This window comes from Oncorhynchus mykiss, chromosome 23, assembly GCF_013265735.2.
Source record: "Oncorhynchus mykiss isolate Arlee chromosome 23, USDA_OmykA_1.1, whole genome shotgun sequence".
Lineage (NCBI taxonomy): Eukaryota > Metazoa > Chordata > Actinopteri > Salmoniformes > Salmonidae > Oncorhynchus > Oncorhynchus mykiss.
Window position 1 is genome coordinate 49,945,844 of NC_048587.1, and position 22,258 is coordinate 49,968,101.

Here is a 22,258-nt window from a genome sequence, read left to right on the forward strand (position 1 = left end):
CTGCAATAGATCAATCCTTTATTCAGAGAGTAATCTGAAAATCATACAATGCACATAGCCTTTTATACCTCACACACACAGACAAGAACTCACATCAGTAGAAACTCCACCTCTCTTTAGGTGGGCTGTATTTTTCCAAAGTTAACATACATTGTTTATCACCCTTCTGCAACATGGTAAATCTTTATCACAAGTCGACAGTTCAGTTGTCCTTGAATGTCTACCCAGCTCATATTGCAAAATAGTAACACAACGGCCTAGTCACACACATTGTTGAATTATGACTCTAACACATAGCCTTATAATTCTAATACATTTCACACAGTTATACCGTTTCAGGGTGGAATACTTTAGTCATTACTTTAAACATATAAATTCCTTTATCAATGCGGGAATATATTGAATGTTTGACTGACAGACAGCTAGACAGACGGGGTAGAGGATAAGAGGAGCAGCCTTTGACATTGATGGATCCAGAATGATGCTCTTCAAACTCCGGTGGTTTCTCACCCACCCCCATCTCGCTCTCCCCTCTCTCCCCCTCTCCTACTTCATTTTCTCTCTCCTCTTCCCTCTCTCCTTCTCTTTCCCCCTCTCCTGGGCAGCTGAAATGCCTGCTCTCTTTCCTGTAACGGGATAAGATGGAGGGAGACGATTCAGAGGAACGGACAGAGGAAATGAGGGGAGAGATGAGTGAGACAGGAGGGCCGGTGTTTGGAGTGGTTAGGGGTTTGGGTAAGAGAAGAGGGGGGGTCATTAAAATGACAGAGAGTTACACACACTGGAGCAAGGACAGTTCACACAGCCTCATCCTTCCTTCCATTCTCCTCTTTCCATCTCTACCTCTATCACTGTCTTTCTTTCTTTATCTCTCTCTCCCTCTGACTGATACAGTCATCCACTTCCACACCTGTTTCCTGTTTATTGCAGATGAATGATAACGGAAGCATGGGTCCCTGTCTCTCCCTAGCTCTCTGTCTCTCTCCCTAGCTCTCTCTCTCTCCCTAGCTCTCTGTCTCTCTCCCTAGCTCTCTGTCTCTCTCCCTAGCTCTCTGTCTCTCTCCCTAGCTCTCTGTCTCTCTCCCTAGCTCTCTGTCTCTCTCCCTAGCTCTCTGTCTCTCTCCCTAGCTCTCTGTCTCTCTCCCTAGCTCTATGTCTCTCTCCCTAGCTCTCTGTCTCTCTCCCTAGCCTTCCTTCCATTCTCCTCTTTCCATCTCTACCTCTGAGGCTGTGTGAACTGTCCTTGCTCCAGTGTGTGTAACTCTCTGTCATTTTAATGACCCCCTAGCTCTCTGTCTCTCTCCCTAGCTCTCTGTCTCTCTCCCTAGCTCTCTGTCTCTCTCCCTAGCTCTCTGTCTCTCTCCCTAGCTCTCTGTCTCTCTCCCTAGCGCTCTGTCTCTCTCCCTAGCGCTCTGTCTCTCTCCCTAGCTCTCTGTCTGTCTGTCTGTCTGTCTCGCTCGCTGTCTGTCTCGCTCGCTGTCTGTCTCGCTCGCTGTCTGTCTCGCTCGCTGTCTGTCTCGCTCGCTGTCTGTCTCGCTCGCTGTCTGTCTCGCTCGCTGTCTGTCTCGCTCGCTGTCTGTCTCGCTCGCTGTCTGTCTCGCTCGCTGTCTGTCTCGCTCGCTGTCTGTCTCGCTCGCTGTCTGTCTGTCTCGCTCGCTGTCTGTCTGTCTCGCTCGCTGTCTGTCTGTCTGTCTCGCTCGCTGTCTGTCTGTCTCGCTCGCTGTCTGTCTGTCTCGCTCGCTGTCTGTCTGTCTGTCTCGCTCGCTGTCTGTCTGTCTCGCTCGCTGTCTGTCTCGCTCGCTGTCTGTCTGTCTGTCTGTCTGTCTCGCTCGCTGTCTGTCTGTCTGTCTGTCTCGCTCGCTGTCTGTCTGTCTGTCTGTCTGTCTGTCTGTCTCGCTCGCTGTCTGTCTGTCTCTCGCTCGCAGCTGTCTGTCTCGCTCGCAGCTGTCTGTCTCGCTCGCTGTCTGTCTGTCTGTCTCGCTGTCTGTCTGTCTGTCTCGCTGTCTGTCTGTCTCGCTCGCTGTCTGTCTGTCTCGCTCGCTGTCTGTCTGTCTCGCTCGCTGTCTGTCTGTCTGTCTGTCTCGCTCGCTGTCTGTCTGTCTGTCTGTCTGTCTCGCTCGCTGTCTGTCTGTCTGTCTCTCGCTCGCAGCTGTCTGTCTCGCTCGCAGCTGTCTGTCTCGCTCGCAGCTGTCTGTCTCGCTCGCTGTCTGTCTGTCTGTCTCGCTGTCTGTCTGTCTCGCTCGCTGTCTTTCTGTCTCGCTCGCTGTCTGTCTGTCTCGCTCGCTGTCTGTCTGTCTGTCTCGCTCGCTGTCTGTCTGTCTGTCTCGCTGTCTGTCTGTCTGTCTCGCTCGCTGTCTGTCTGTCTCGCTCGCTGTCTGTCTGTCTCGCTCGCTGTCTGTCTCGCTGTCTGTCTGTCTCGCTGTCTGTCTGTCTCGCTCGCTGTCTGTCTGGCTCGCTGTCTGTCTGTCTGTCTGTCTGGCTCACTCGCTGTCTGTCTGTCTGTCTCTCGCTCGCAGCTGTCTGTCTCGCTCGCAGCTGTCTGTCTCGCTCGCTGTCTGTCTGTCTGTCTCGCTCGCTGTCTGTCTGTCTCGCTCGCTGTCTGTCTGTCTCGCTCGCTGTCTGTCTGTCTGTCTCGCTCGCTGTCTGTCTGTCTGTCTCGCTCGCTGTCTGTCTCGCTCGCTGTCTGTCTCGCTCGCTGTCTGTCTGTCTCACTCGCTGTCTGTCTCGCTGTCTGTCTGTCTGTTTCGCTGTCTGTCTGTCTCGCTCGCTGTCTGTCTGGCTCGCTCGCTGTCTGTCTGTCTGTCTGTCTGGCTCACTCGCTGTCTGTCTGGCTCGCTCGCTGTCTGTCTGTCTCGCTCGCTGTCTGTCTCGCTCGCTGTCTGTCTGTCTCGCTCGCTGTCTGTCTGTCTCGCTCGCTGTCTGTCTGTCTCGCTCGCTGTCTGTCTGTCTCGCTCGCTGTCTGTCCTGTCTCGCTCGCTCGCTGTCCTGGCTCGCTCGCTGTCTGTCTTGCTCGCTCGCTGTCGCTCGCTGTCTGTCTCGCTCGCTCACTGTGTCGCTCGCTCACTGTCTTGGGAAGTGGGAGGAGCTGAGGTGCAGTCCAATGAGGTGCTGGAGAAGCCTGACTGCTGCTGTCTCTCTCGCTCGCTGTCTCTCTCGCTCGCTGTCTCTCTCGGTCGCTGTCTCTCTCGCTCTCTGTCGCTGTCTGTCTTCTCTGTCACCTTCTCATTCTCTTAGGTTGTATTGTAGGTCCGTATTAGAGATGTATTAGTGTTGCATCTCTTTATAGCTTAGATTTCTGCTGCCATCTAGTGGCTCTTACACATACAAACAAATTGTTCCTTCCCAGCAGTAGAGAAGCCGGTGGTAGCGAAACAGCCTGAGGTGAAGCCTGTGTTGGTGGAGAGGCATAAGGCCCCTGCTGCTTTAGAGCCAGTCCGTCCAGTAGAGAGACAGCAGGAACAAGCCCCCCAGATCAAAGGACCTGAACAAGGAGTTCCAGACAGGAAAGAGGAGGAGGAAGTGCAGCTGGACCGCCCTGATGCAGGTACAGAACCAGGGGGAACCCTTTAGAACCAGGGGGGAACCCTTTAGAACCAGGGGGGAACCCTTTAGAACCAGGGGGGAACCCTTTAGAACCAGGGGGAATGCTATAGAACCAGGGGGAACACTATAGAACCAGGGGGAACGCTATAGAACCAGGGGGAATCCACTAGACTAGAACATAGAAGAAAAGCAATCATCTATTAGTGATGGGTTGTTTGTCAGAATACTATTTACAGCAACACCTGAAACTCCATGTGTTATAGCTGTGTGTATTCCCCCTCCTCCAGGTGTGGCGGTACCTGACGGGGAGGCCCATCGGCACGAGCCGCCCATCCCCCATGATGAGGTCCAGATAGAGAAGAGGAAGAATGACGCAGAGCTGGAGGAGGAGAACCAACCTGCAGCGGGAGGAGAAGAGTCTGAGGGTCAGGGAGTGGCGGACCAGGAAGAGGTGAAGAATAAAGAGGGAGGAGAGGAGGAGGAGAAACTTTCTTTGTTGGTGAAAAAGGAGGAAGTGGAAGTGGGAGGAGCTGAGGTGCAGTCCAATGCGGTGCTGGAGAAGCCGGGGGCGGGGAAGAAACAGGAAGTCCCACCCCTAAAGCAAGTGGAGAAAATTGCCCCAATGAAAGAGGTGCTTGTTGGGAAGGATGTGGTGGCTGAGCAGGCGCTGGTTGATGCGGCCAAAGCCCCAGAGGTTGCTGGGAAACGTGAGTATGACTGGTCTTTATCCAGAACATTCAATCATTTCAGATGCTCTCGGTGATTTGATTGGCTGTAGATGTGTTGGACACCTGGCCTTTGACCATGTGGTTTAGGTGAGCCGGTGGCCCCAGTTGCTGAAGCAGTGGTTCCCGTGGCAGCAGAGGGGGCTGCTGTTCCAGAAGTTAAGGAGAGAGGAGTGGAGGATAAGATGGATGGTAAAGTAGTGGAAATTGCACTAAGGATAAGCAAGATTAAAGAAAGAAAAATAAGAGTAGGATTGAAGTACAGAACAAGCACCAGGGTTAACAGTTCACAGACAAGACAGACCAGACCAGGGTAGACAGACAGACAGACCAGACCAGGGTAGACAGACAGACCAGACCAGGGTAGACAGACAGACCAGACCAGGGTAGACAGACAGACCAGACCAGGGTAGACAGACAGACCAGACCAGGGTAGACAGACAGACCAAGGCAGACAGACAGACAGACCACGGCAGACTGACAGACAGACCACGGCAGGGCAGACTGACTGACAGACCAGGGCAGGGCAGACTGACAGAGACCAGGGCAGGGCAGACTGACAGAGACCAGGGCAGGGCAGACAGACAGACCAGGGCAGGGCAGACAGACCAGGGCAGACAGACCACGGCAGACAGACAGACAGACCAGGGCAGACAGACAGACAGACAGACAGACTTGGGTTGATTCACTCAGGATACTCCACATCAGGTTTTTGGTTTCTCTCCTCTAACTCTTGTCTCTCTCCTTTCTTTTCCTGTATACTGGCTCCTGTCACAGTGATAAAAAAGCTGGTTGCAGGTATGAACTCATCCCTCGCCTTCTGTCGCTCTGTCGTTCTCTCTACTTGTTATGGAAGGTTTGGGAATCGCTTCCTTTTAGGTGGTTGTAGAACTTACGGCTCTTTTCTGAATTGTGTAAGTTAGCTGGTATCAGCCTAAATCTGCTCTGCATGTATTTGGTGTTTTACGTTGTACACAGAGGATATTTTTGCAGATTTTTGCATTCAGAGTCTAAATTTTGTGTTTTGTTCCATTTTGTGAATTCTTGGTTGGTGAGCGGATCCCAGACCTCACAACCATAAAGGGCAATGGGTTCTATAACTGATTCAAGTATTTTTAGCCAGGTCCTAATTGGTTTGTCGAATGTTATTATGTTCCTTTTGATGGCGTAGAATTCCCTTCTTGCCTTGTATCTCAGATCGTTCACAGCTCTGTGGAAGTTACCTGTGGCGCTGATGTTTAGGCCGAGGTGTGTATAGTTTGTTGTGTGCTCTAGGGCAGGTATTCCCAAACTGGGGTACTACGTGCAATGCCGTCGGGGGTACGTCAAATAAAAATGTGATTCACATGTATTTTTTAAATAACATTTATATTTCAAAATGGGGCTATACATTTGGGTGAGTTTTTTTTTTTCTCGCCCGAGTAGCTTCGTTTCACTGCCAAAAATAAAATGAAACCATCTAGTGTTCAGCTAAATAACATCACAATGTCAAATACAGGTAGCCTAGTCAAATTATTAACATCCAATCACATTACCCGTTACTCTCTTGCGGGAATTCCATTAACGGTCCGTATGTAGCCAAACGTAGCTGCTGCTCATTCCGTTTGCTCGACAATTGATAGATGTGTCCATAGAGACACATACCAGCTCTACTGGTAGTACTGCTACTACTATTAGGACATCATACTGCTACTACTACTAGGACATCATACTGCTACTACTACTAGGACATCATACTGCTACTACTAGTAGGACATCATACTGCTACTACTACTAGGACATCATACTGCTTCTACTACTAGGACATCATACTGCTACTACCAGCAGTACTTCACTTGCACCTGTCGACGACACAAGTTGTTCTGCTTCCACGAGCAGATTCAATGCTAGCATCAGTAATTCTACATTTGTTGTTAGCCCAGCTAGCAAGGACACTGAGGGTTGTGAATGTGATGCAGCCAAAGAGCTATTGCCCCCTTACCAGGGAAAGCACCGAACAACAGACAGGGACGTTGGACCATCGAAGAGGCGCAAATATGATGAGCTCTACATTGATTTGGGCTTCACTTATATTGGGAGTAGTGCCTTTCCTCAGCCACAGTGTGTTATATGTGCAAAGTACTATCTCACAACTCGATGAAACTTTCACTGTTGCGCAGACATTTAGAAACAAAACATGCCAATTTGAAAAATAAGCCACAGGAGTTATTTGAGCGAGAATTAAGACGACTTTCGAGAAGTAAGACGTGTAAAAGCAACAGATACCATTAATAAGAAGGGGCTAGAAGTCTCTTATATGGTGAGCTACTGAGTGGCTAGGACAGACAAGCCCCATACTATTGTGGAGGACTTAATTCTTCCTGCTACTGCGGATATGGCTGGGACAATGCTGGGGGAAAAGGCCCAAAAAATCTATACAGACAATATCTTCATCAAACAACACTGTTTCATGACGCTTCAGTGACGTGACAGGAGATGTTTTGAAACCATTACTGCTTCGCATACAAGCCAGTGAATTCTATGATGGCGCAAAAGAGAGAGATATAGTGGAGTGATAATGCACATGCAAGCAGTTGCTCCCTATGCCACTTGGGTACAGTGCAGCATCCACCAAGAGGCTCTTGCTGCCATAGGAATGCCTGACCGTTTGAAAGACGTTTTGGACACTACAGTGAAAATGGTTAACTTTGTTAACGCAAGACCCCTGAACTCTCATGTATTTTCTGCACTATGCAATGATATGGGCAACGACCATGTAACGCTTTTACAACAAATAGAAGTGTGCTGATTATCAAGGGGCAAAGTATTGACAAGTTTAAAAAAAATTGAGAGACAAGTGTAAAGTTTTATTTACTGACAATAATTTTTACTTGACTGACTGCTAGCATGATGACAAGTTTTTCACACGACTGGATGGTTTTTTTCTCACCTGAATGACCTGAATCAAGGATTTAAAGGGACTCTCCGCAACTATAATCAGTGTGCGGGACAACATTGAGGCTATGATTAAGAAGTTGGAGCTCCTTTCTGTCTGCATCAACAAGGACAACACACAGATCTTTCCATCATTGTATCATATTTTGTGTGCAAATGAACTCAAGCTTACGGACAATGTCACATTTGATATAGCGAACCACCTGAGTGAGTTGGTTGCGTAATTACGCAGGTACTTTCCCAAAACAGATGACACCAACAACTAGATTTGTTAGCCCTTTCATGCCCTGCTTCCAGTCCACTTACTTATATCTGAAGAAGAGAGCCTCATCAAAATTGCAACAAGTGGTTCTGTGAGAACTGATTTTAATCAGAAGCCACTGACAGATTTCTGGATCGAGCTGCGCTCAGAGTATCCTGCCTTGGCAAATCGCGCTGTTAAGGCACTGATGCCCTATGCAACCATGTACCTACAGTTGAAGTCGGAAGTTTACATACACTTAAGTTGGAGTCATTAAAACTCGGTTTTCAACCACTCCACAAATTTCTTGTTAACAAACTATGGTTTTGGCAAGTCGGTTAGGATATCTACTTTGTGCATGGCACAAGTACTTTTCCCAACAATTGTTTACAGACAGATTATTTCACACATAATTCACTGTATCACAATTCCAGTGGGTCAGAAGTTTACATACACTAAATTGACTGTGCCTTTAAACAGCTTGGAAAATTCCAGAAAATGATGTCATGCCTTTAGAAGCTTCTGTTAAGCTAATTGACATCATTTGAGTCAATTGGAGGTGTACCTGTGGATGTATTTCAAGGCCTACCTTCAAACTTTGTGCCTCTTTGCTTGACATCATGGGAAAATCAAAATAAATCAGCCAAGACCTCAGAAAAACAATTGTAGACCTCCACTATTCTAGTTCATCCTTAGAAGCAATTTCAAAACGCCTGTAGGTACCACGTTCATCTGTACAAACAATAGTACGCAAGTATAAACACCAAGAGACCACGCAGCAGTTATACCGCTCAGGAAGGAGATGCATTCTGTCTCCTAGAGATGAACGTACTTTGGTACGAAAGTGCAAATCAATCCCAGAAAAACAGCAAAGGACCTTGTGAAGATGCTGACGGAAACAGGTACAAAAGTATCTATATCCACAGTAAAACGAGTCCTATATCGACATATCCTGAAAGGCCGCTCAGCAAGGAAGAAGCCACTGCTCCAAACCCACCATAAAAAAGCCAGACTATGGTTTGCAACTGCACATGTGGACAAAGATCGTACTTTTTGGAGAAATGTCCTCTGGTCTGATGAAACAAAAATAGAACTGTTTGGCTATAATGACCATCGTTACTGTTTGGAGGAAAAAGGGGGTGGCTTGCAAGCCGAAGAACACCATCCCAACCGTGAAGCACGGGGGTGACAGCGTCATGTTGTGGGGGTGCTTTGCTGCAGGAGGGACTGGTGCACTAAACAAAATTGATGGCATCATGAGGTAGGAAAATTATGTGAATATTTTGAAGCAACATGTCAGGAAGTTAAAGCTTGGTCGCAAATGGGTCTTCCAAATGGACAATGACCCCAAGCATACTTCCACAGTTGTGGCAAAATGGCTTAAGGACAACAACGTCAAGGTATTGGAGTGGCCATCACAAAGCCCTGACCTCAATCCCATAGAAAATTTGTGGGCAGAACTGAAAAAGCCTGTGCGGGCAAGGAGGCCTACAAACCTAACTCAGTTACACCAGCTCTGTCAGGAGGAATGGGCCAATATTCACCCAACATATTGTGGGACGCTTGTGGAAGGCTACCCGAAACGTTTGACCCAAGTTAAACAATTTTGAGGAAATGCTACCATACTAATTGAGTGTATGTAAATTTATGACCCACTGGGAATGTGATGAAAGAAATAAAAGCTGAAATTAATCATTCTCTCTACTATTATTCTGACATTTCACATTTTTAAAATAAAGTGATGATATTAATTTTTACAACGATAAAATGTCAGGAATTATGAAAACTGAGTTTAAATGTATTTGGCTAAGGTGTATGTAAACTTCCGACTTCAACTGTAAGTGAGAGTGGATTCTCTGCCATCATTAGTAGAGGTCAACCGACTATGATTTTTCAACACCGATACCGATTATTGGAGGACAAAAAACCCTATACCGATTTAATCTACCGATTTTTATTTTATTTTTAAAAATATATATTTGTAATAATGACAATTACAACAATACTGAATTAACACTTATTTTAACTCAATGTAATGCATCAATAAAATCAATTTAGTCTCAAATAAATAATTAAACATGTTCAATTTGGTTTAAATAATGCAAAAACCAAGTGTTGGAGAAGAAAGTAAAAGTGCAATATGTGCCATGTAAAAAAGCTAACGTTTAAGTTCCTTGCTCAGAACATGAGAACATATGAAAGCTGGTGGTTCCTTTTAACATGAGTCTTTAATATTCCCAGGTAAGAAGTTTTAGGTTGTAGTTATTATAGAACTATTTCTCTCTATACCATTTGTATTTCATATACCTTTGACTATTGGATGTTCTAATAGGTACTTTAATATTGCCAGCCTAATCTCGGGAGTTGATAGGCTTGAAGTTATAAACAGTGCAATGCTTGAAGCACAGTGAAGAGCTGATGACAAATGCAGGAAAGTGCTGTTTGAATGAATGCTTACGAGCCTGCTGCTGCCTACCATCCCTCAGACTGCTCTGTCAAATCATAGACTTACTTATAATAACACACAGAAATACGAGCCTTGGGTCATTAATATGGTCAAATCCGGAAACTGTCATTTCGGAAACAAAACGTTTATTCTTTCAGTGAAATATGGAACCGTTCCGTATTTTATCTAATGGGTGGCATCCCTAAGTCTAAATATTGCTGTTACATTGCACAACCTTCAATGTTATGTCATAATTATGTACAATTCTGACAAATTAATTACGGTCTTTGTTAGTAAGAAATGGTCTTCACACAGTTCGCAACGAGTCAGGCGGCCCAAACTGCTGCATATACCCTGACTCTGCTTGCACAGAACGCAAGAGAAGTGACCCAATTTCCCTAGTTAAAAGAAATTCATGTTAGCAAGCAATTAACACCTCACACTAAATATGCAGGTTTAAAAATATATACAGTGGGGAGAACAAGTATTTGATACACTGCCGATTTTTGCAGGTTTTCCTACTTACAAAGCATGTAGAGTTCTGTAATTTTTATCATAGGTACACTTCAACTGTGAGAGACGGAATCTAAAAAAAAATCCAGAAAATCACATTGTATGATTTTTAAGTAATTAATTAGCATTTTATTGCATGACATAAGTATTTGATCGCCTACCAACCAGTAAGAATTCCGGCTCTCACAGACCTGTTTGTTTTTCTTTAAGAAGCCCTCCTGTTCTCCACTCATTACGTGTATTAACTGCACCTGTTTGAACTCGTTACCTGTATAAAAGACACCTGTCCATACACTCAATCAAACAGACTCCAACCTCTCCACAATGGCCAAGACCAGAGAGCTGTGTAAGGATATCAGGGATAAAATTGTAGACCTGCACAAGGCTGGGTTGGGCTACAGGACAATAGGCAAGCAGCTTGGTGAGAAGGCAACAACTGTTGGTGTAATTATTAGAAAATGGAAGAAGTTCAAGATGACGGTCAATCACCCTTGGTCTGGGGCTCCATACAAGATCTCACCTCGTGGGGCATCAATGATCATGAGGAAAGTGAGGGATCAGCCCAGAAATACATGGCAGGACCTGGTCAATGACCTGAAGAGAGCTGGGACCACAGTCTCAAAGAAAACCATTAGTAACACACTACGCCGTCATGGATTAAAATCCTGCAGCGCACGCAAGGTCCCCCTGCTCAAGCCAGCGCATGTCCAGGCCCATCTGAAGTTTGCCAATGACCATCTGGATGATCCAGAGGAGGAATGGGAGAAGGTCATGTGGTCTGATGAGACAAAAATTGAGCTTTTTAGTCTAAACTCCACTTGCCGTATTAGGAGGAAGAAGAATGATGAGTACAACCCCAAGAACACAATCGTGGAGCATGGAGGTGGAAACAACATTCTTTGGGGATGCTTTTCTGCAAAGGGGACAGGATGACTGCACCGTATTGAGGGGAGGATGGATAGGGCCATATATCGCGAGATCTTGGCCAACAACCTCCTTCCCTCAGTGAGAGCATTGAAGATGGGTCGTGGCTGGGTCTTCCAGCATGACAACGACCCGAAACACACAGCCAGGGGAACTAAGGAGTGGCTCCGTAAGAATCATCTCAAGGTCCTGGAGAGGCTTAGCCAGTCTCCAGACCTGAACCCAATAGAACATATTTGGAGGGAGCTGAAAGTCCGTATTGCCCAGCGACAGCCCCGAAACCTGAAGGATCTGGAGAAGGTCTGTATGGAGGAGTGGGCCAAAATCCCTGCTGCAGTGTGTGCAAACCTGGTCAAGAACTACAGGAAATGTGTGATCTCTGTAATTGAAAACAAAAGTTTCTGTACCAAATATTAAGTTCTGCTTTTCTGATGTATCAAATACTTATGTCATGCAATAAAATGCTAATTAATTACTTAAAAATCATACAATGTGATTTTCTGGATTTTTCTTTTAGATTCCGTCTCACAGTTGAAGTGTACCTATGATAAAAATTACAGACCTCTACATGCTTTGTAAGTTGGAAAACCTGCAGAATCGGCAGTGTATCAAATACTTGTTCTCCCCACTGTACTTGTGTATTGATTTTAAGAAAGGCATTGATGTTTATGGTTAGGTACATTGGTGCAATGACAGTGCTTTTTTCGTGAATGCGCTCTTTAAATCATCACCTGTTTGTCGAAGTAGGCTGTGATTCAATGAGAAATTAACAGGCACCGCATCGATTATATGAAACGCAGGACAAGCTAGATAAACTAGTAATATCATCAACCATGTGTAGTTAACTAGTGATTATGTTAAGATTAATTGTTTTTTTTATAAGATATGTTTAATGCCAGCTAGCACCTTACCTTGGCTCCTTGCTGCACTTGCATAACAGGTCAGTCAGCCTGCCACGCAGTCTCCTCGTGGAGTGCAATGCAATCGGCCATAATCGGTGTGCAGATTACCGATTTGTTATGAAAACTTGAAATCAGCCCTATTAATCAGTCGACCTCTAATCACTAGCATGAAAACTAAATACAGGCACAGACTGTGTGTGGAAAATGATATAAGATTGAGACTCTCTCCCATACAACCCAACATTGCAGAGTTATGTGCATCCTTTCGAGCACATCCTTGTCATTAACCTGTGGTGAGTTATTCACAATTTTTGATGAACAATTTAAGGTTTTATATGTAAGATTGCTAAATAAAGAGCAAAATTATTGATTATTATTATTTGGGCCCTAGTCCTATAAGAGCTCTCTGTCACTTCTCACAAGCTGGGTTCTGACAACACCTCACACTCATTCTTATGTTTAATAATCCGCCACAGGAAAGGAAGACAAAGAGTTACCTCTCCCGGAGAGGATAAATTCATTAGAGTTAACTGCACCTCAGATTACAGCCCAAATAAACATCTCAACATCATCTGTTCAGAGGAGACTGCGTGAATCAGGCCTTCATGGTTGAATTGCTTCAAAGAAACCACTACTAAAGGGCACCAATAATAAGAAGAGACTTGCTTGGGCCAAGAAACACGAGAAATGGACATGAGACCGGTGGAAATCTGTCCTTTGATCTGATCCAACATTCGTGTCTTTGAGACGTAGAGTAGGTGATTGGATGATCTCCGCATGTGTGGTTCCCACCGTGAAGCATGGAGGAGGAGTTGTGATGGTTTGGGGGGTGCTTTGCTCGTGACACTGTCTGATTTATTTAGAATTGAAGGCACACTTAACCAGCATGGCTACCACAGCATTCTGCAGTGATATGTCACCCCATCTGGTTTGCGCTTAGTGGGACTATAATTTGTTTTTCAACAAGACAATGACCCAAAATGCACCTCCAGGCTATGTAAGGGCTATTTGATCAAGAAGGAGAGTGATGGAGTGCTGCATCAGATGACCTGGCCTCCACAATCACCCGATTTCAACCCAAATTGATATGGTTTGGGATGAGTTGGACCGCAGAGTGAAGGAAAAACAGCCAACAAGTACTCAGCATATGTGGGAACTCCTTCAAGACTATTAGAAAAGCATTCCTCATGAAGCTGGTTGAGAGAATGCCAAGTGTGTGCAAAGCTGTTGTCATGGAAACTTTGAAGAATCTCAAATCTCAAATATATTTGGATTTGTTTAACATGTTTTTGGTTACTATATGATTCCATGTGTTATTTCATAGTTTTGATGTCTTCACTATTATTATATAATGTAGAAAATAGTCAAAATAAAGAAAAACCCTTGATTGAGTAGGTGTGTCTAAACTTTTGACTGGTACTGTACATCCCTGTCTCACCCCACAGCCCTGTGGAAAGAAATGTGTTTTTTTGCCCATTTTAAGCGCGCAATGTTGTATTTTTCTCCCTCAACACCACTTTCCATCAATTTGAATAGCAGACCCTCATGCCAAATTGTGTTAAGCTTTTTTTAAATCAAGAAAGCATGGGAAGACTTTGCATTCGTTTTGGTTTGTTTGTCAATTAGGGTGTGCAGGGTGAATATTTGGTAAAAAGCCAATTTGACAATTTCTCAGTACTTTGTTTTCACTGAGGAAATGTCTTCTGTTGATGATGCAGGAGATTTCCCCAAGTTTGCTGTTGACGCATATCCCACGGAAGTTATTGGGGTCAAGTTTGTCTCCACTTTCATGGATTGGGGTGATATGTCCTTGGTTCCAAATATTGCGGAAGTTGCAAGAGCTGAGGATGATGTTACAAAGTTTAATTATAGCCAATTGGAATTTGTAGTTTGTATATTTTATCATTTCATTGAGGATATCATCAACACCACAGACCTTTTGGGGTTGGAGGGTTTGTATTTTGTCCTGTAGTTCAATAAATGTAATTGGAGAATCTGGTAGTCTTTAATAGTTGATTCTAAGATTTGTATTTGATCATGTATATGTTTTTGCTATTTGTTCTTTGTTATAGAGACAAAAGGATTGGAGTAGTGGTTTATCCATACATCTCTGTTTTGGATAGATAACTCATGTTTGTTTAGCGTGTTCAAAGTGTTTCTCTCACTCCCTGTATTCACATCGTCACTCACCTTTCTAATTCTGTGTCCCCCTAACCCAAATGTCCATAACCCTCAAGTTCTAAATCACCTCACCCCCTCTCACACAGGACCCCCCCACACACCTTGTCCAAACTGTTGTTGTTTGTAGCAACCATACCCAACATTAATTTGACTGAGTTATCCCTTCGCTAGCCCCCCCCACCCTTAAACACATCCCTATACTGTTTGTCTGGATAAATCGAATACCCTTTCTCCCTCCAATACCTCCAAATATATGATTTGTGAATGGTATATTCAACCCAACCCACTTGTAATTGACTCCCCCTGTGTGTGTTTGGTGTGTTGTAACCCTGTCTCCCCCACATAGAGGGTCAGTTGGACCATGCTGCTTTGCTGCAGGTTATAAAGGAGCAGCAGGAGCAGCAGAAGAGGCTGTTGGACCAGCAGGAGAAACTACTGGCTGTCATACAGGAACAACACCAGGAGATGCACCCCAGAAAGACCGGTACAGACGCACAGCGTGTGCACACTCATACGTGTTCTGTCTTTATATCGTGATGTGTATCTAAGTGTTGAGTAATTCAACTGTTTGGTTATTAAAAGGGAAAGTAAATAACGATCTTTGTAATACGACAGATGGAGCTCCAGAGGCCAATGCAGAGAAGGGGGTCCAGGAGGAGGGGGGCGCATCCAAACCCAAAGACCCAGCTCAAGGTGGTCCTGCCCTGGCCTCAGACACCATGGAGCCTGGGGAGCCCGCTGGAGCGCCACAGGCCGGAGGGGCCGAGCCTCACATCCAGCCCCACAATGAGGTCCTCCCTGTGGAGAAGAGTGCAGAAGAGCAGGTCTTCAAAGTGGTTGCCTCTGTTATCGCCAAACAAGAAGTACTTCTGGAGGTCCCTAAACGGCCCGTTTTGGCTGAGGCAGCAATCGTGGCAGGGGCAGAGGTGGAGGCCCCTAAGGAGGGGGACCTTGGGGCTAGGGGAGTACCGCTGGGTCAGAAGGTGACAGAGGGGATTAAGGTAGAACCAGCCCAGCCGCCACCTGCCAAAGGTGAGGACGGGGTAGTTAAAGGAGGGGTGGAGGTAGTGGACAAGGTGAAGGAGAGGATAGAGAAAGCGAGACTGGAGGAAGTGAGGATTGATAGAGCGGTGCAGGGGAGGGTGGAGGAGGAACGGTTGGATAGGGAGAGGAGGGAGAAACTGTTGAGAGAGCAGGAGATCGAAAAATCCAGAGTAGAGAAGGAGGGAATAGAGAATGAGAGGCTGGAAAAGGAGCGAGCAGAGAGGCAGAGAGCGGAGCGAGAGAGGATCCAGTGAGAGAAGACAGAGAGAGAGGTGATGGAGAGAGCGGAGAAGGAGAAAAAGGACCAGGAGCAGAAGGAGAAATTGGCACAGCTGGAGAGCGCCATCAAGGCCCGGGAGGAGCAGGCTTTGGCTGCAGCTGGGCCAGGACCTGTCGGGCCAGGACCTGTCAAACCAGGATTAGGAGAAGGACTAGGGGCTGTGAAGAAGAGTGGACGGGACCTGAAGGAGAGGGCGACCGTCCAGTCAGACTCCAGCGATGTTGTTGAAGAGAAGACCCACAAAGGCCAGGTCCAGGAGAAGGCCAGGGACCAAGGAGACATGGACCTGAGAAGGAGGAGGAGAGCTCTGGGGGTAGGGGAGGCTGGGGGTTCCAGGAGGGGTGTGCCGGGGCTGGAGCCCTTCTTGGACATGAGGGGGTGGGATCTCCATGCAGCCCTGGAGGCACCGCTACTCGGGGCACAGGTACACACACGCCAGATAAAACAGACCTCTGAGCTTGAGAGAGACGAGTAACTGGGAGTGGGTAACGGTATACACTCACATGAATACGGTATAACATACACTCACGGACAGTTGGGTTGGACTGTGCAAGTCCTTTTTATTTACACAAACACTCGCATAGAGTTGGTTGGAATGTGCACACCCTATTCTCTCTCTCTCACACACACACACACACACACGTACAGTTGGTCATTATACACGCGTTCATACTATTCACAACACACATTCTTTCACTCCCACACACAGTCATGTACCATGGATCACACTCTGCCTTACCACCTGTCTTCATAATACCTGACCAGTACAGGAGGATTGTGAGTGTGTGAGGTGCATTGATTGTTATAGGGAACATTCTGGCTGCGTTTACACAGGTGACCCAATTCTGAGCTTTTTACCAATTATTGGCAAAAGATCTGATTGGTCAAAATACCATTTATTGGCTGAAGATAGATCAGCATTGGGCTGCCTGTGTGTCTTCATTTGACCCTAGTCTGTGTTCTTCTACCAAATAGGAATGTTTTTTTTTTTAGCATGCTCCTTCCATGATTCCAGAAGACATTGCAGATATAGTGATGATAAAGATATTGTAGCAATGATCAAATATATTGTAGACTATTCTATAATAATATGCTGTATTATGCTGCCATAAATCTATTTAAAATATATTTGTATGTAAATATTAACTTATTTTAGTTTTTTTTTATTAAGAAGCTCAATGCTCTACTGTAATATATGTTAAGCTATGCAATACCACATGCCAAGTTTCCTTCTGTCCTGTGTGTGTGAGAGAGCAATGCACCACCTATCCGGCTTTCCAATGGCTGCGTTTCACTTTAAATCCCTTGATACTTCTAGATGATGTGGAGTTTTCGTTTTGGCTCTGTAGAGATTACTTGTGGTTGTTTTTGTTACTGTAGTGCTTTTGTTAAGCCCTTTGAAATGTATGTTAGTTATTGTGAGCTGTAAATAGTGTATATGTTATTTTCTGAACGTAGTTAAATGTTCTCATGCTGCTTTTTTTTTTACATAATATTTTTGGAAAACATTCATAGTACATTTAATTAAGGATAAATCGGTTAGCTTCCTTGCTTACATTTTCCTCTCGATTTTAAACCAGACTTCCATTTTGATGAGTACAAACTGCTACTGTAGTGTTGTATAGTGTAGCCTTATTTCTACACTGACTGGTCAAAACATTAAGAACACCTTCCTAATATTGAGTTGCAACAACCCCCCCCCCCCCCCCCTTTTGTCCTCACAACAGCCTCGACTCTACAAGGTGTCAAAAGCACCCCAGAGGGATGCTTCCCACAGTTGTAAAGTTGGCTTGGATGTCCTTTGGGTGGTGGGCCATTCTTGATACACACAGGAAACTGTTGAGTGTGAAAAACCCAGCAGTATAGGAGTTCTTGACACACTCAAACCGGTGCGGCTGGCACCTACTACCATACCCCATTCACCCTCTGAATGGCACACATACATGTCTCAAGGCTTAAAAATCCTTCTTTAACCTGTCTCATCTACACTGATTGAAGTGGATTTAACAAGTGACATCAATAAGGGGTCATAGCATTCACCTGGTCAGTCTGTCATGGAAAAAGCAGGTGTCCATAATGTTTTGTACACTCAGTGTAATGTACAATTCCCAAACGTTTTACCCACAAAGGAGTTCTGAATCCATAACACTGGTTCTACATTCCATGTTCTGGTTCTATTCTCCACGACTTAAAGTAATGTGGTTATTTTGTTTAGTCATATCCTGTGTGTGTGTGTGTGCCACTGCTTTGTGCCTTTTATTGTAACTTGCAGTGAAATGAGTGGGCCAAAGTGAGTAACTGTATTGAGATGTAAATGTAAGTTTCCTTAGCCCTGTCTGAATTTGTCCTATGAAGTGGCTTCTCTAGCAGTGACAATGTAAGGCAAAATACTGGAATACTTGTAGAGGTGGTTTATTTATGGAATTTAATTGTCATCTCTCTGTTTTTGTAGCATTTGAAACAGTGGCTTTGACTTCTACAATGGTGCACTGTGCTGTAACTACTATAAGGACAGAGAATGAAATGGACTCCACAGAGAGAGGACATCAATAGTGGCTTCATAACTGCTCATGACTTCTTTAGAATAAGAGTTTATTTTTCTGTAAAGCTTTCAACTCATTGTATTTTTTGAAAATGTGCAAAATATTCAGTTGTCAAAATGTGTGTTGTGTACATGAACAAAAGCGACCCCATACACATGTATTTACATAACAATATTCCATTTAGCAGACGCTTTTATCCAAATTGACTGAGTCATCCTTTTACGTATCAGTGACCCCAGGACACAAACCCACAATCCTGCCGTTGCAAGCGCCATGCTCTACCAGCTGAGCCATAAAGGACATTATATTATAAAGAAACAGTCCTACAAGTCTTCGGTAGTGGGCTCCATGTTAGTACACAGCATTAATGCATTAATGCATTAAAGCATTATTGAAAAGTGTTGTCCAAACACTGTCCTGGCATTACCCCTGGAACCAATTTTAAACAGGTGAGACAAGAAGTCTTTCAGCACCTGCCAGCACATTACTGATACAGTACTATATGATGTTCATGGAACATGGAGGGGACATTGGGTCCATTGCCTGGTTGTGTTGAAGATACAACATGGGGGGGGGGACATTGGGTCCATTGCCTGGTTGTGTTGAAGATACAACATGGGGGGGACATTGGGTCCATTGCCTGGTTGTGTTGAAGATACAACATGGGGGGGGGGACATTGGGTCCATTGCCTGGTTGTGTTGAAGATACAACATGGGGGGCACATTGGGTCCATTGCCTGGTTATGTTGAAGATACAACATGGAGGGGGCATTGGGTCCATTGCCTGGTTATGTTGAAGATACAACATGGGGGGGGGGACATTGGGTCCATTGCCTGGTTATGTTGAAGATACAACATGGAGGGGACATTGGGTCCATTACCTGGTTGTGTTGAAGATACAACATGGGGGGGGGGCTGGGGACTTTGGGTCCATTGCCTGGTTGTGTTGAAGATACTTCTTGGCCTGCAAGACAATTTGATGATAAAGTAAATTGATACATCAAAAACAGACAATTTGATCAAATGTACAATGAAACCCCTGTAATATGCCACTCACAGCTGTAACAAAGCAAGCCTTCAGAGCATCAAACTAACACACAGGTCCTTTCTCAGCTCCTGTCTGCCTGTGGTGGAAGTAGTCACACACTTCCCATAAACTGCAGCCTGAGGAGAACAAGATATTCAGAAGTAAGTATTTTGATAAGATTTTAGAGGATGACTTCACTGGTTAGAATAGATAAATCTATGGTCCAAGTCATTTCTAGTCCACACTCAGTTTCCTCTTGATTATTCCCTAAGAGTCCCCATAGCAACATCGGGGGCCACTGGCACCATGCATAACAATTGAAGCCAAATTCCTTGGCAGGCAATTCCTGTCCTTCTGAGTTCTCCCACTTACATACAGTACATCACCAAAAGTATGTGGACACCCCTTCAAATGAGTGGATTCGGCTATTTCAGCCACACCCGCTGCTGACAGGTGTAATCGAGCACACAGCCATGCAATCTCCATGGACAGAAATTGGCAGTAGAATGGCCCGTACTGAAGAGCTCAGTGACTTTCAATGTGGCACCGTCGTAGGATGCCACCTTTCCAACAAGCCAGTTAGTCAAATTTCTGCCCTGCTAGAACTGCCCCGGTCAACAGTAAGTGCTATTGTGAAGTGGCAATGTCTAGGAGCAACAACGGCTCAACCGCAAATCGGTAGGCCACACAAGCTCAAAGAACGGGACCGCTGTCCCGGTTGCAACACTCACTACCGAGTTCAAAACTGCCTCTGGAAGCAATGTCAACACAATAACTGTTCGTCAGGAGCTTCATGAAATGGGTTTCCATGGCCGAGCAGCCACACACAAGCCTTAGATCACCAAGCGCAATGCCAAGCGTCGGCTGGAGTGGTGTAAAGCTCACCACAATTGGAAACGCGCTCTCTGGAGTGATGAATCACGCTTCACCATCTGGCAGTCCGACTGATGAATCTGGGTTTGGCGGATGCAAGGAGAACGCTACTTGCCTGAAGGCATATTGCAGAGGAATAGCGGTCTGGGGCTGTTTATCATGGTTTGTGCTAGGCTCCTTAGTTCCAGTGAAGGGAAATCTTAACACTACAGTATACAAATTACATTCTAGATGAAGCTGTTCCCCTAACTGTTGCCACAAAGTTGGAAGAAGGCCCTTTCCTGTTTCAGCATGACAATGCCCCCGTGCACAAAGCGAGGTCCATACAGAAATGGTTTGTTGAGATCGGTGTGGAAGAACTTGACTGGACTGCGCAGAGCCCTGACCTCAACCCTTTCGAACACCTTTGGGATGAATTGAAATGCTGACTGTGAGCCAGGCCTAATCGCCCAACATCAATGCCCAACCTCACTAATGCTCATGGCTGACTGGAAGCAAGTCCCTGCAGCAATGTTTCAACATCTAGTGGAAAGTTGTTGTAGCAGCAAAGGGGGGTGACCAACTCCATATTAATGTCCATGATTTTGGAATGAGATGTTTGAAGAGCAGGTGTCTACATACTTTTGGTCATGTAGCGTATGATGACCACTGAGGTATAGATGCTTTTGGATTATGAATGGCTACAGTGCCCATATTTGTTAGGTAGCTACATACGCACCCCACCAGTACACTGGGGAAACAGCTCTGGAAACCATCTCATCCTCTCTCGACTGCGAGTCCACACGTTTGATCAATAGGTGGACACTTGATCAATAGTCTTTGACGATGGAAAAAAAAACGACGAATACAATCAATTGAATAACGATCTAATGCCTCTGCATAAGCTCTTGTACAATATTAAGTAAGTATCATAGAAATAGATGGCACTCGTAGGAAAATATCACTCAAACCATTTGATGACATAGTCCATGGACAGCGCCATGTTGTTGACCCTGAATCAGGAAATTACATGCATGCAATCTACGAACGTGATTTGTTAAGGCAATATGGATTATGGACTTTTTGATTTGCCAATGGTTACCCTTACGCAAAAGCATTGGACCAATGGTATCGTATGAGTACTACCCATAGTTGTTTGATTGGCTACCTGTCATTGTAGACCCCGCCTTCGTTGTCTGTCCCGAGGAAGAGATGTGTAGCCTCCAGTTATTGCAAAATCATGGCAACATTCATGGAACGACTATCTTTCCTTCAGAAAGTAGGTGTTATTTTCCTATATAAACACTTGCAAATAACATTTTGATATAATGCGTATATGTCATTTTATGGGGGAACAGTACATTGTTTTGTAAATCCCATTACGCCCACTGTTTACTGTACCACAGCAACCTAGTTAGCTAACGTTAGCATGCTAGCACATGAAATGATATCACACTCCCAGGACAGAAATCGTCTGTCATGATCAGACGTATATAAGACTTTAACGCTATTGTCAATTGGTATGATTTCTCCCCACAGTGTATTACGCTGGACCCACCACCCTGTGCTTTTCGCTATAAACCCAAACATAAAATGACAAATCCTAGCTAAATGGTCTATTCTGGTGTTCATCTGTTGGCCAATCCATGCATGATCTCTTACCCTCTCAGGTTCCCACTCTGATGAAAGCAACAGCAGATGACGAAAAGCCCTGTCCTGGCTACCTCTTTGAAGACATCGGAAGTATCCTTTTATCCACATCACCTCCCACTGTGTGCTGATACAGTACTGTGTTCTGATATTAAAGATCATGTAGTGAGATACTATTCTTTTCAATGTCAACCAAAATACAGTACAGTTTGTATCCTTTACCCTCCTGGTGCTGCAGAAATCTCCCAGGAGTCCACTGGGTGTGGTCAGTGCCTGTTGGAGTACCTGTTGGAGAGGCTGCAGGTAGAATCCTGCCATGTCAAAATAAAGGTGAGCTCAGCTAGCCAGGTTACCAGGCTTTCAGCTGCATTAAGAGGCCCCCAAACACTGAATTTGACCTTGATTTGTTAACTGAGGCTGAAGAGGAATCATGTAGAAGAATGCATCTTCACC

The 22,258-nt window shown here is 45.2% G+C and overlaps 2 protein-coding genes and 1 long non-coding RNA gene across 9 annotated transcripts in view; 2 read left to right on the top strand and 1 right to left on the bottom strand.

Annotated features, from left to right (window-relative positions):
* The window catches only part of LOC110503021 (putative sodium-coupled neutral amino acid transporter 10), a 53,070-nt gene extending 36,020 nt beyond the window's left edge, over positions 1–17,050 (top strand). The window contains exons 12-17 of one of the 4 annotated variants that reach the window (XM_036960710.1): positions 3,347–3,544; positions 3,831–4,250; positions 4,359–4,460; positions 5,046–5,066; positions 14,756–14,893; positions 15,025–17,050. In XM_036960710.1, the coding sequence (XP_036816605.1) occupies positions 3,347–3,544; positions 3,831–4,250; positions 4,359–4,460; positions 5,046–5,066; positions 14,756–14,893; positions 15,025–15,707 (1,562 nt within the window). In that variant the 3' untranslated portion in view covers positions 15,708–17,050. The remainder of the gene's footprint in view (positions 1–3,346; positions 3,545–3,830; positions 4,251–4,358; positions 4,461–5,045; positions 5,067–14,755; positions 14,894–15,024) is intronic. The other 3 variants (XM_036960711.1, XM_036960712.1, XM_036960713.1) reach the window with 3 other exon arrangements.
* On the bottom strand, positions 1–21,192 carry LOC110502943. 2 transcript variants are annotated; one of them, XR_005039235.1, is made up of 4 exons: positions 20,895–21,192; positions 19,334–19,440; positions 19,158–19,240; positions 1–626 (listed from the first exon to the last, which is right to left on the bottom strand). It is a non-coding gene; the product is annotated as an uncharacterized LOC110502943 (long non-coding RNA). The 2 variants fall into 2 exon arrangements; XR_002470397.2 differs by lacking the exon at positions 1–626 and having other exon boundaries at positions 18,309–19,240.
* tepsin (TEPSIN adaptor related protein complex 4 accessory protein) overlaps positions 19,333–22,258 on the top strand; it is an 8,933-nt gene continuing 6,007 nt past the window's right edge. For 2 of the 3 annotated variants that reach the window (XM_021581272.2, XM_021581273.2), the window contains exons 1-4: positions 19,354–19,464; positions 21,336–21,434; positions 21,826–21,898; positions 22,044–22,135. In XM_021581272.2, the coding sequence (XP_021436947.2) occupies positions 21,396–21,434; positions 21,826–21,898; positions 22,044–22,135 (204 nt within the window). In that variant the 5' untranslated portion in view covers positions 19,354–19,464; positions 21,336–21,395. Of the gene's footprint in view, positions 19,465–21,335; positions 21,435–21,825; positions 21,899–22,043; positions 22,136–22,258 lie in introns of all 3 variants that reach the window. The other variant, XM_036960716.1, reaches the window with a different exon arrangement.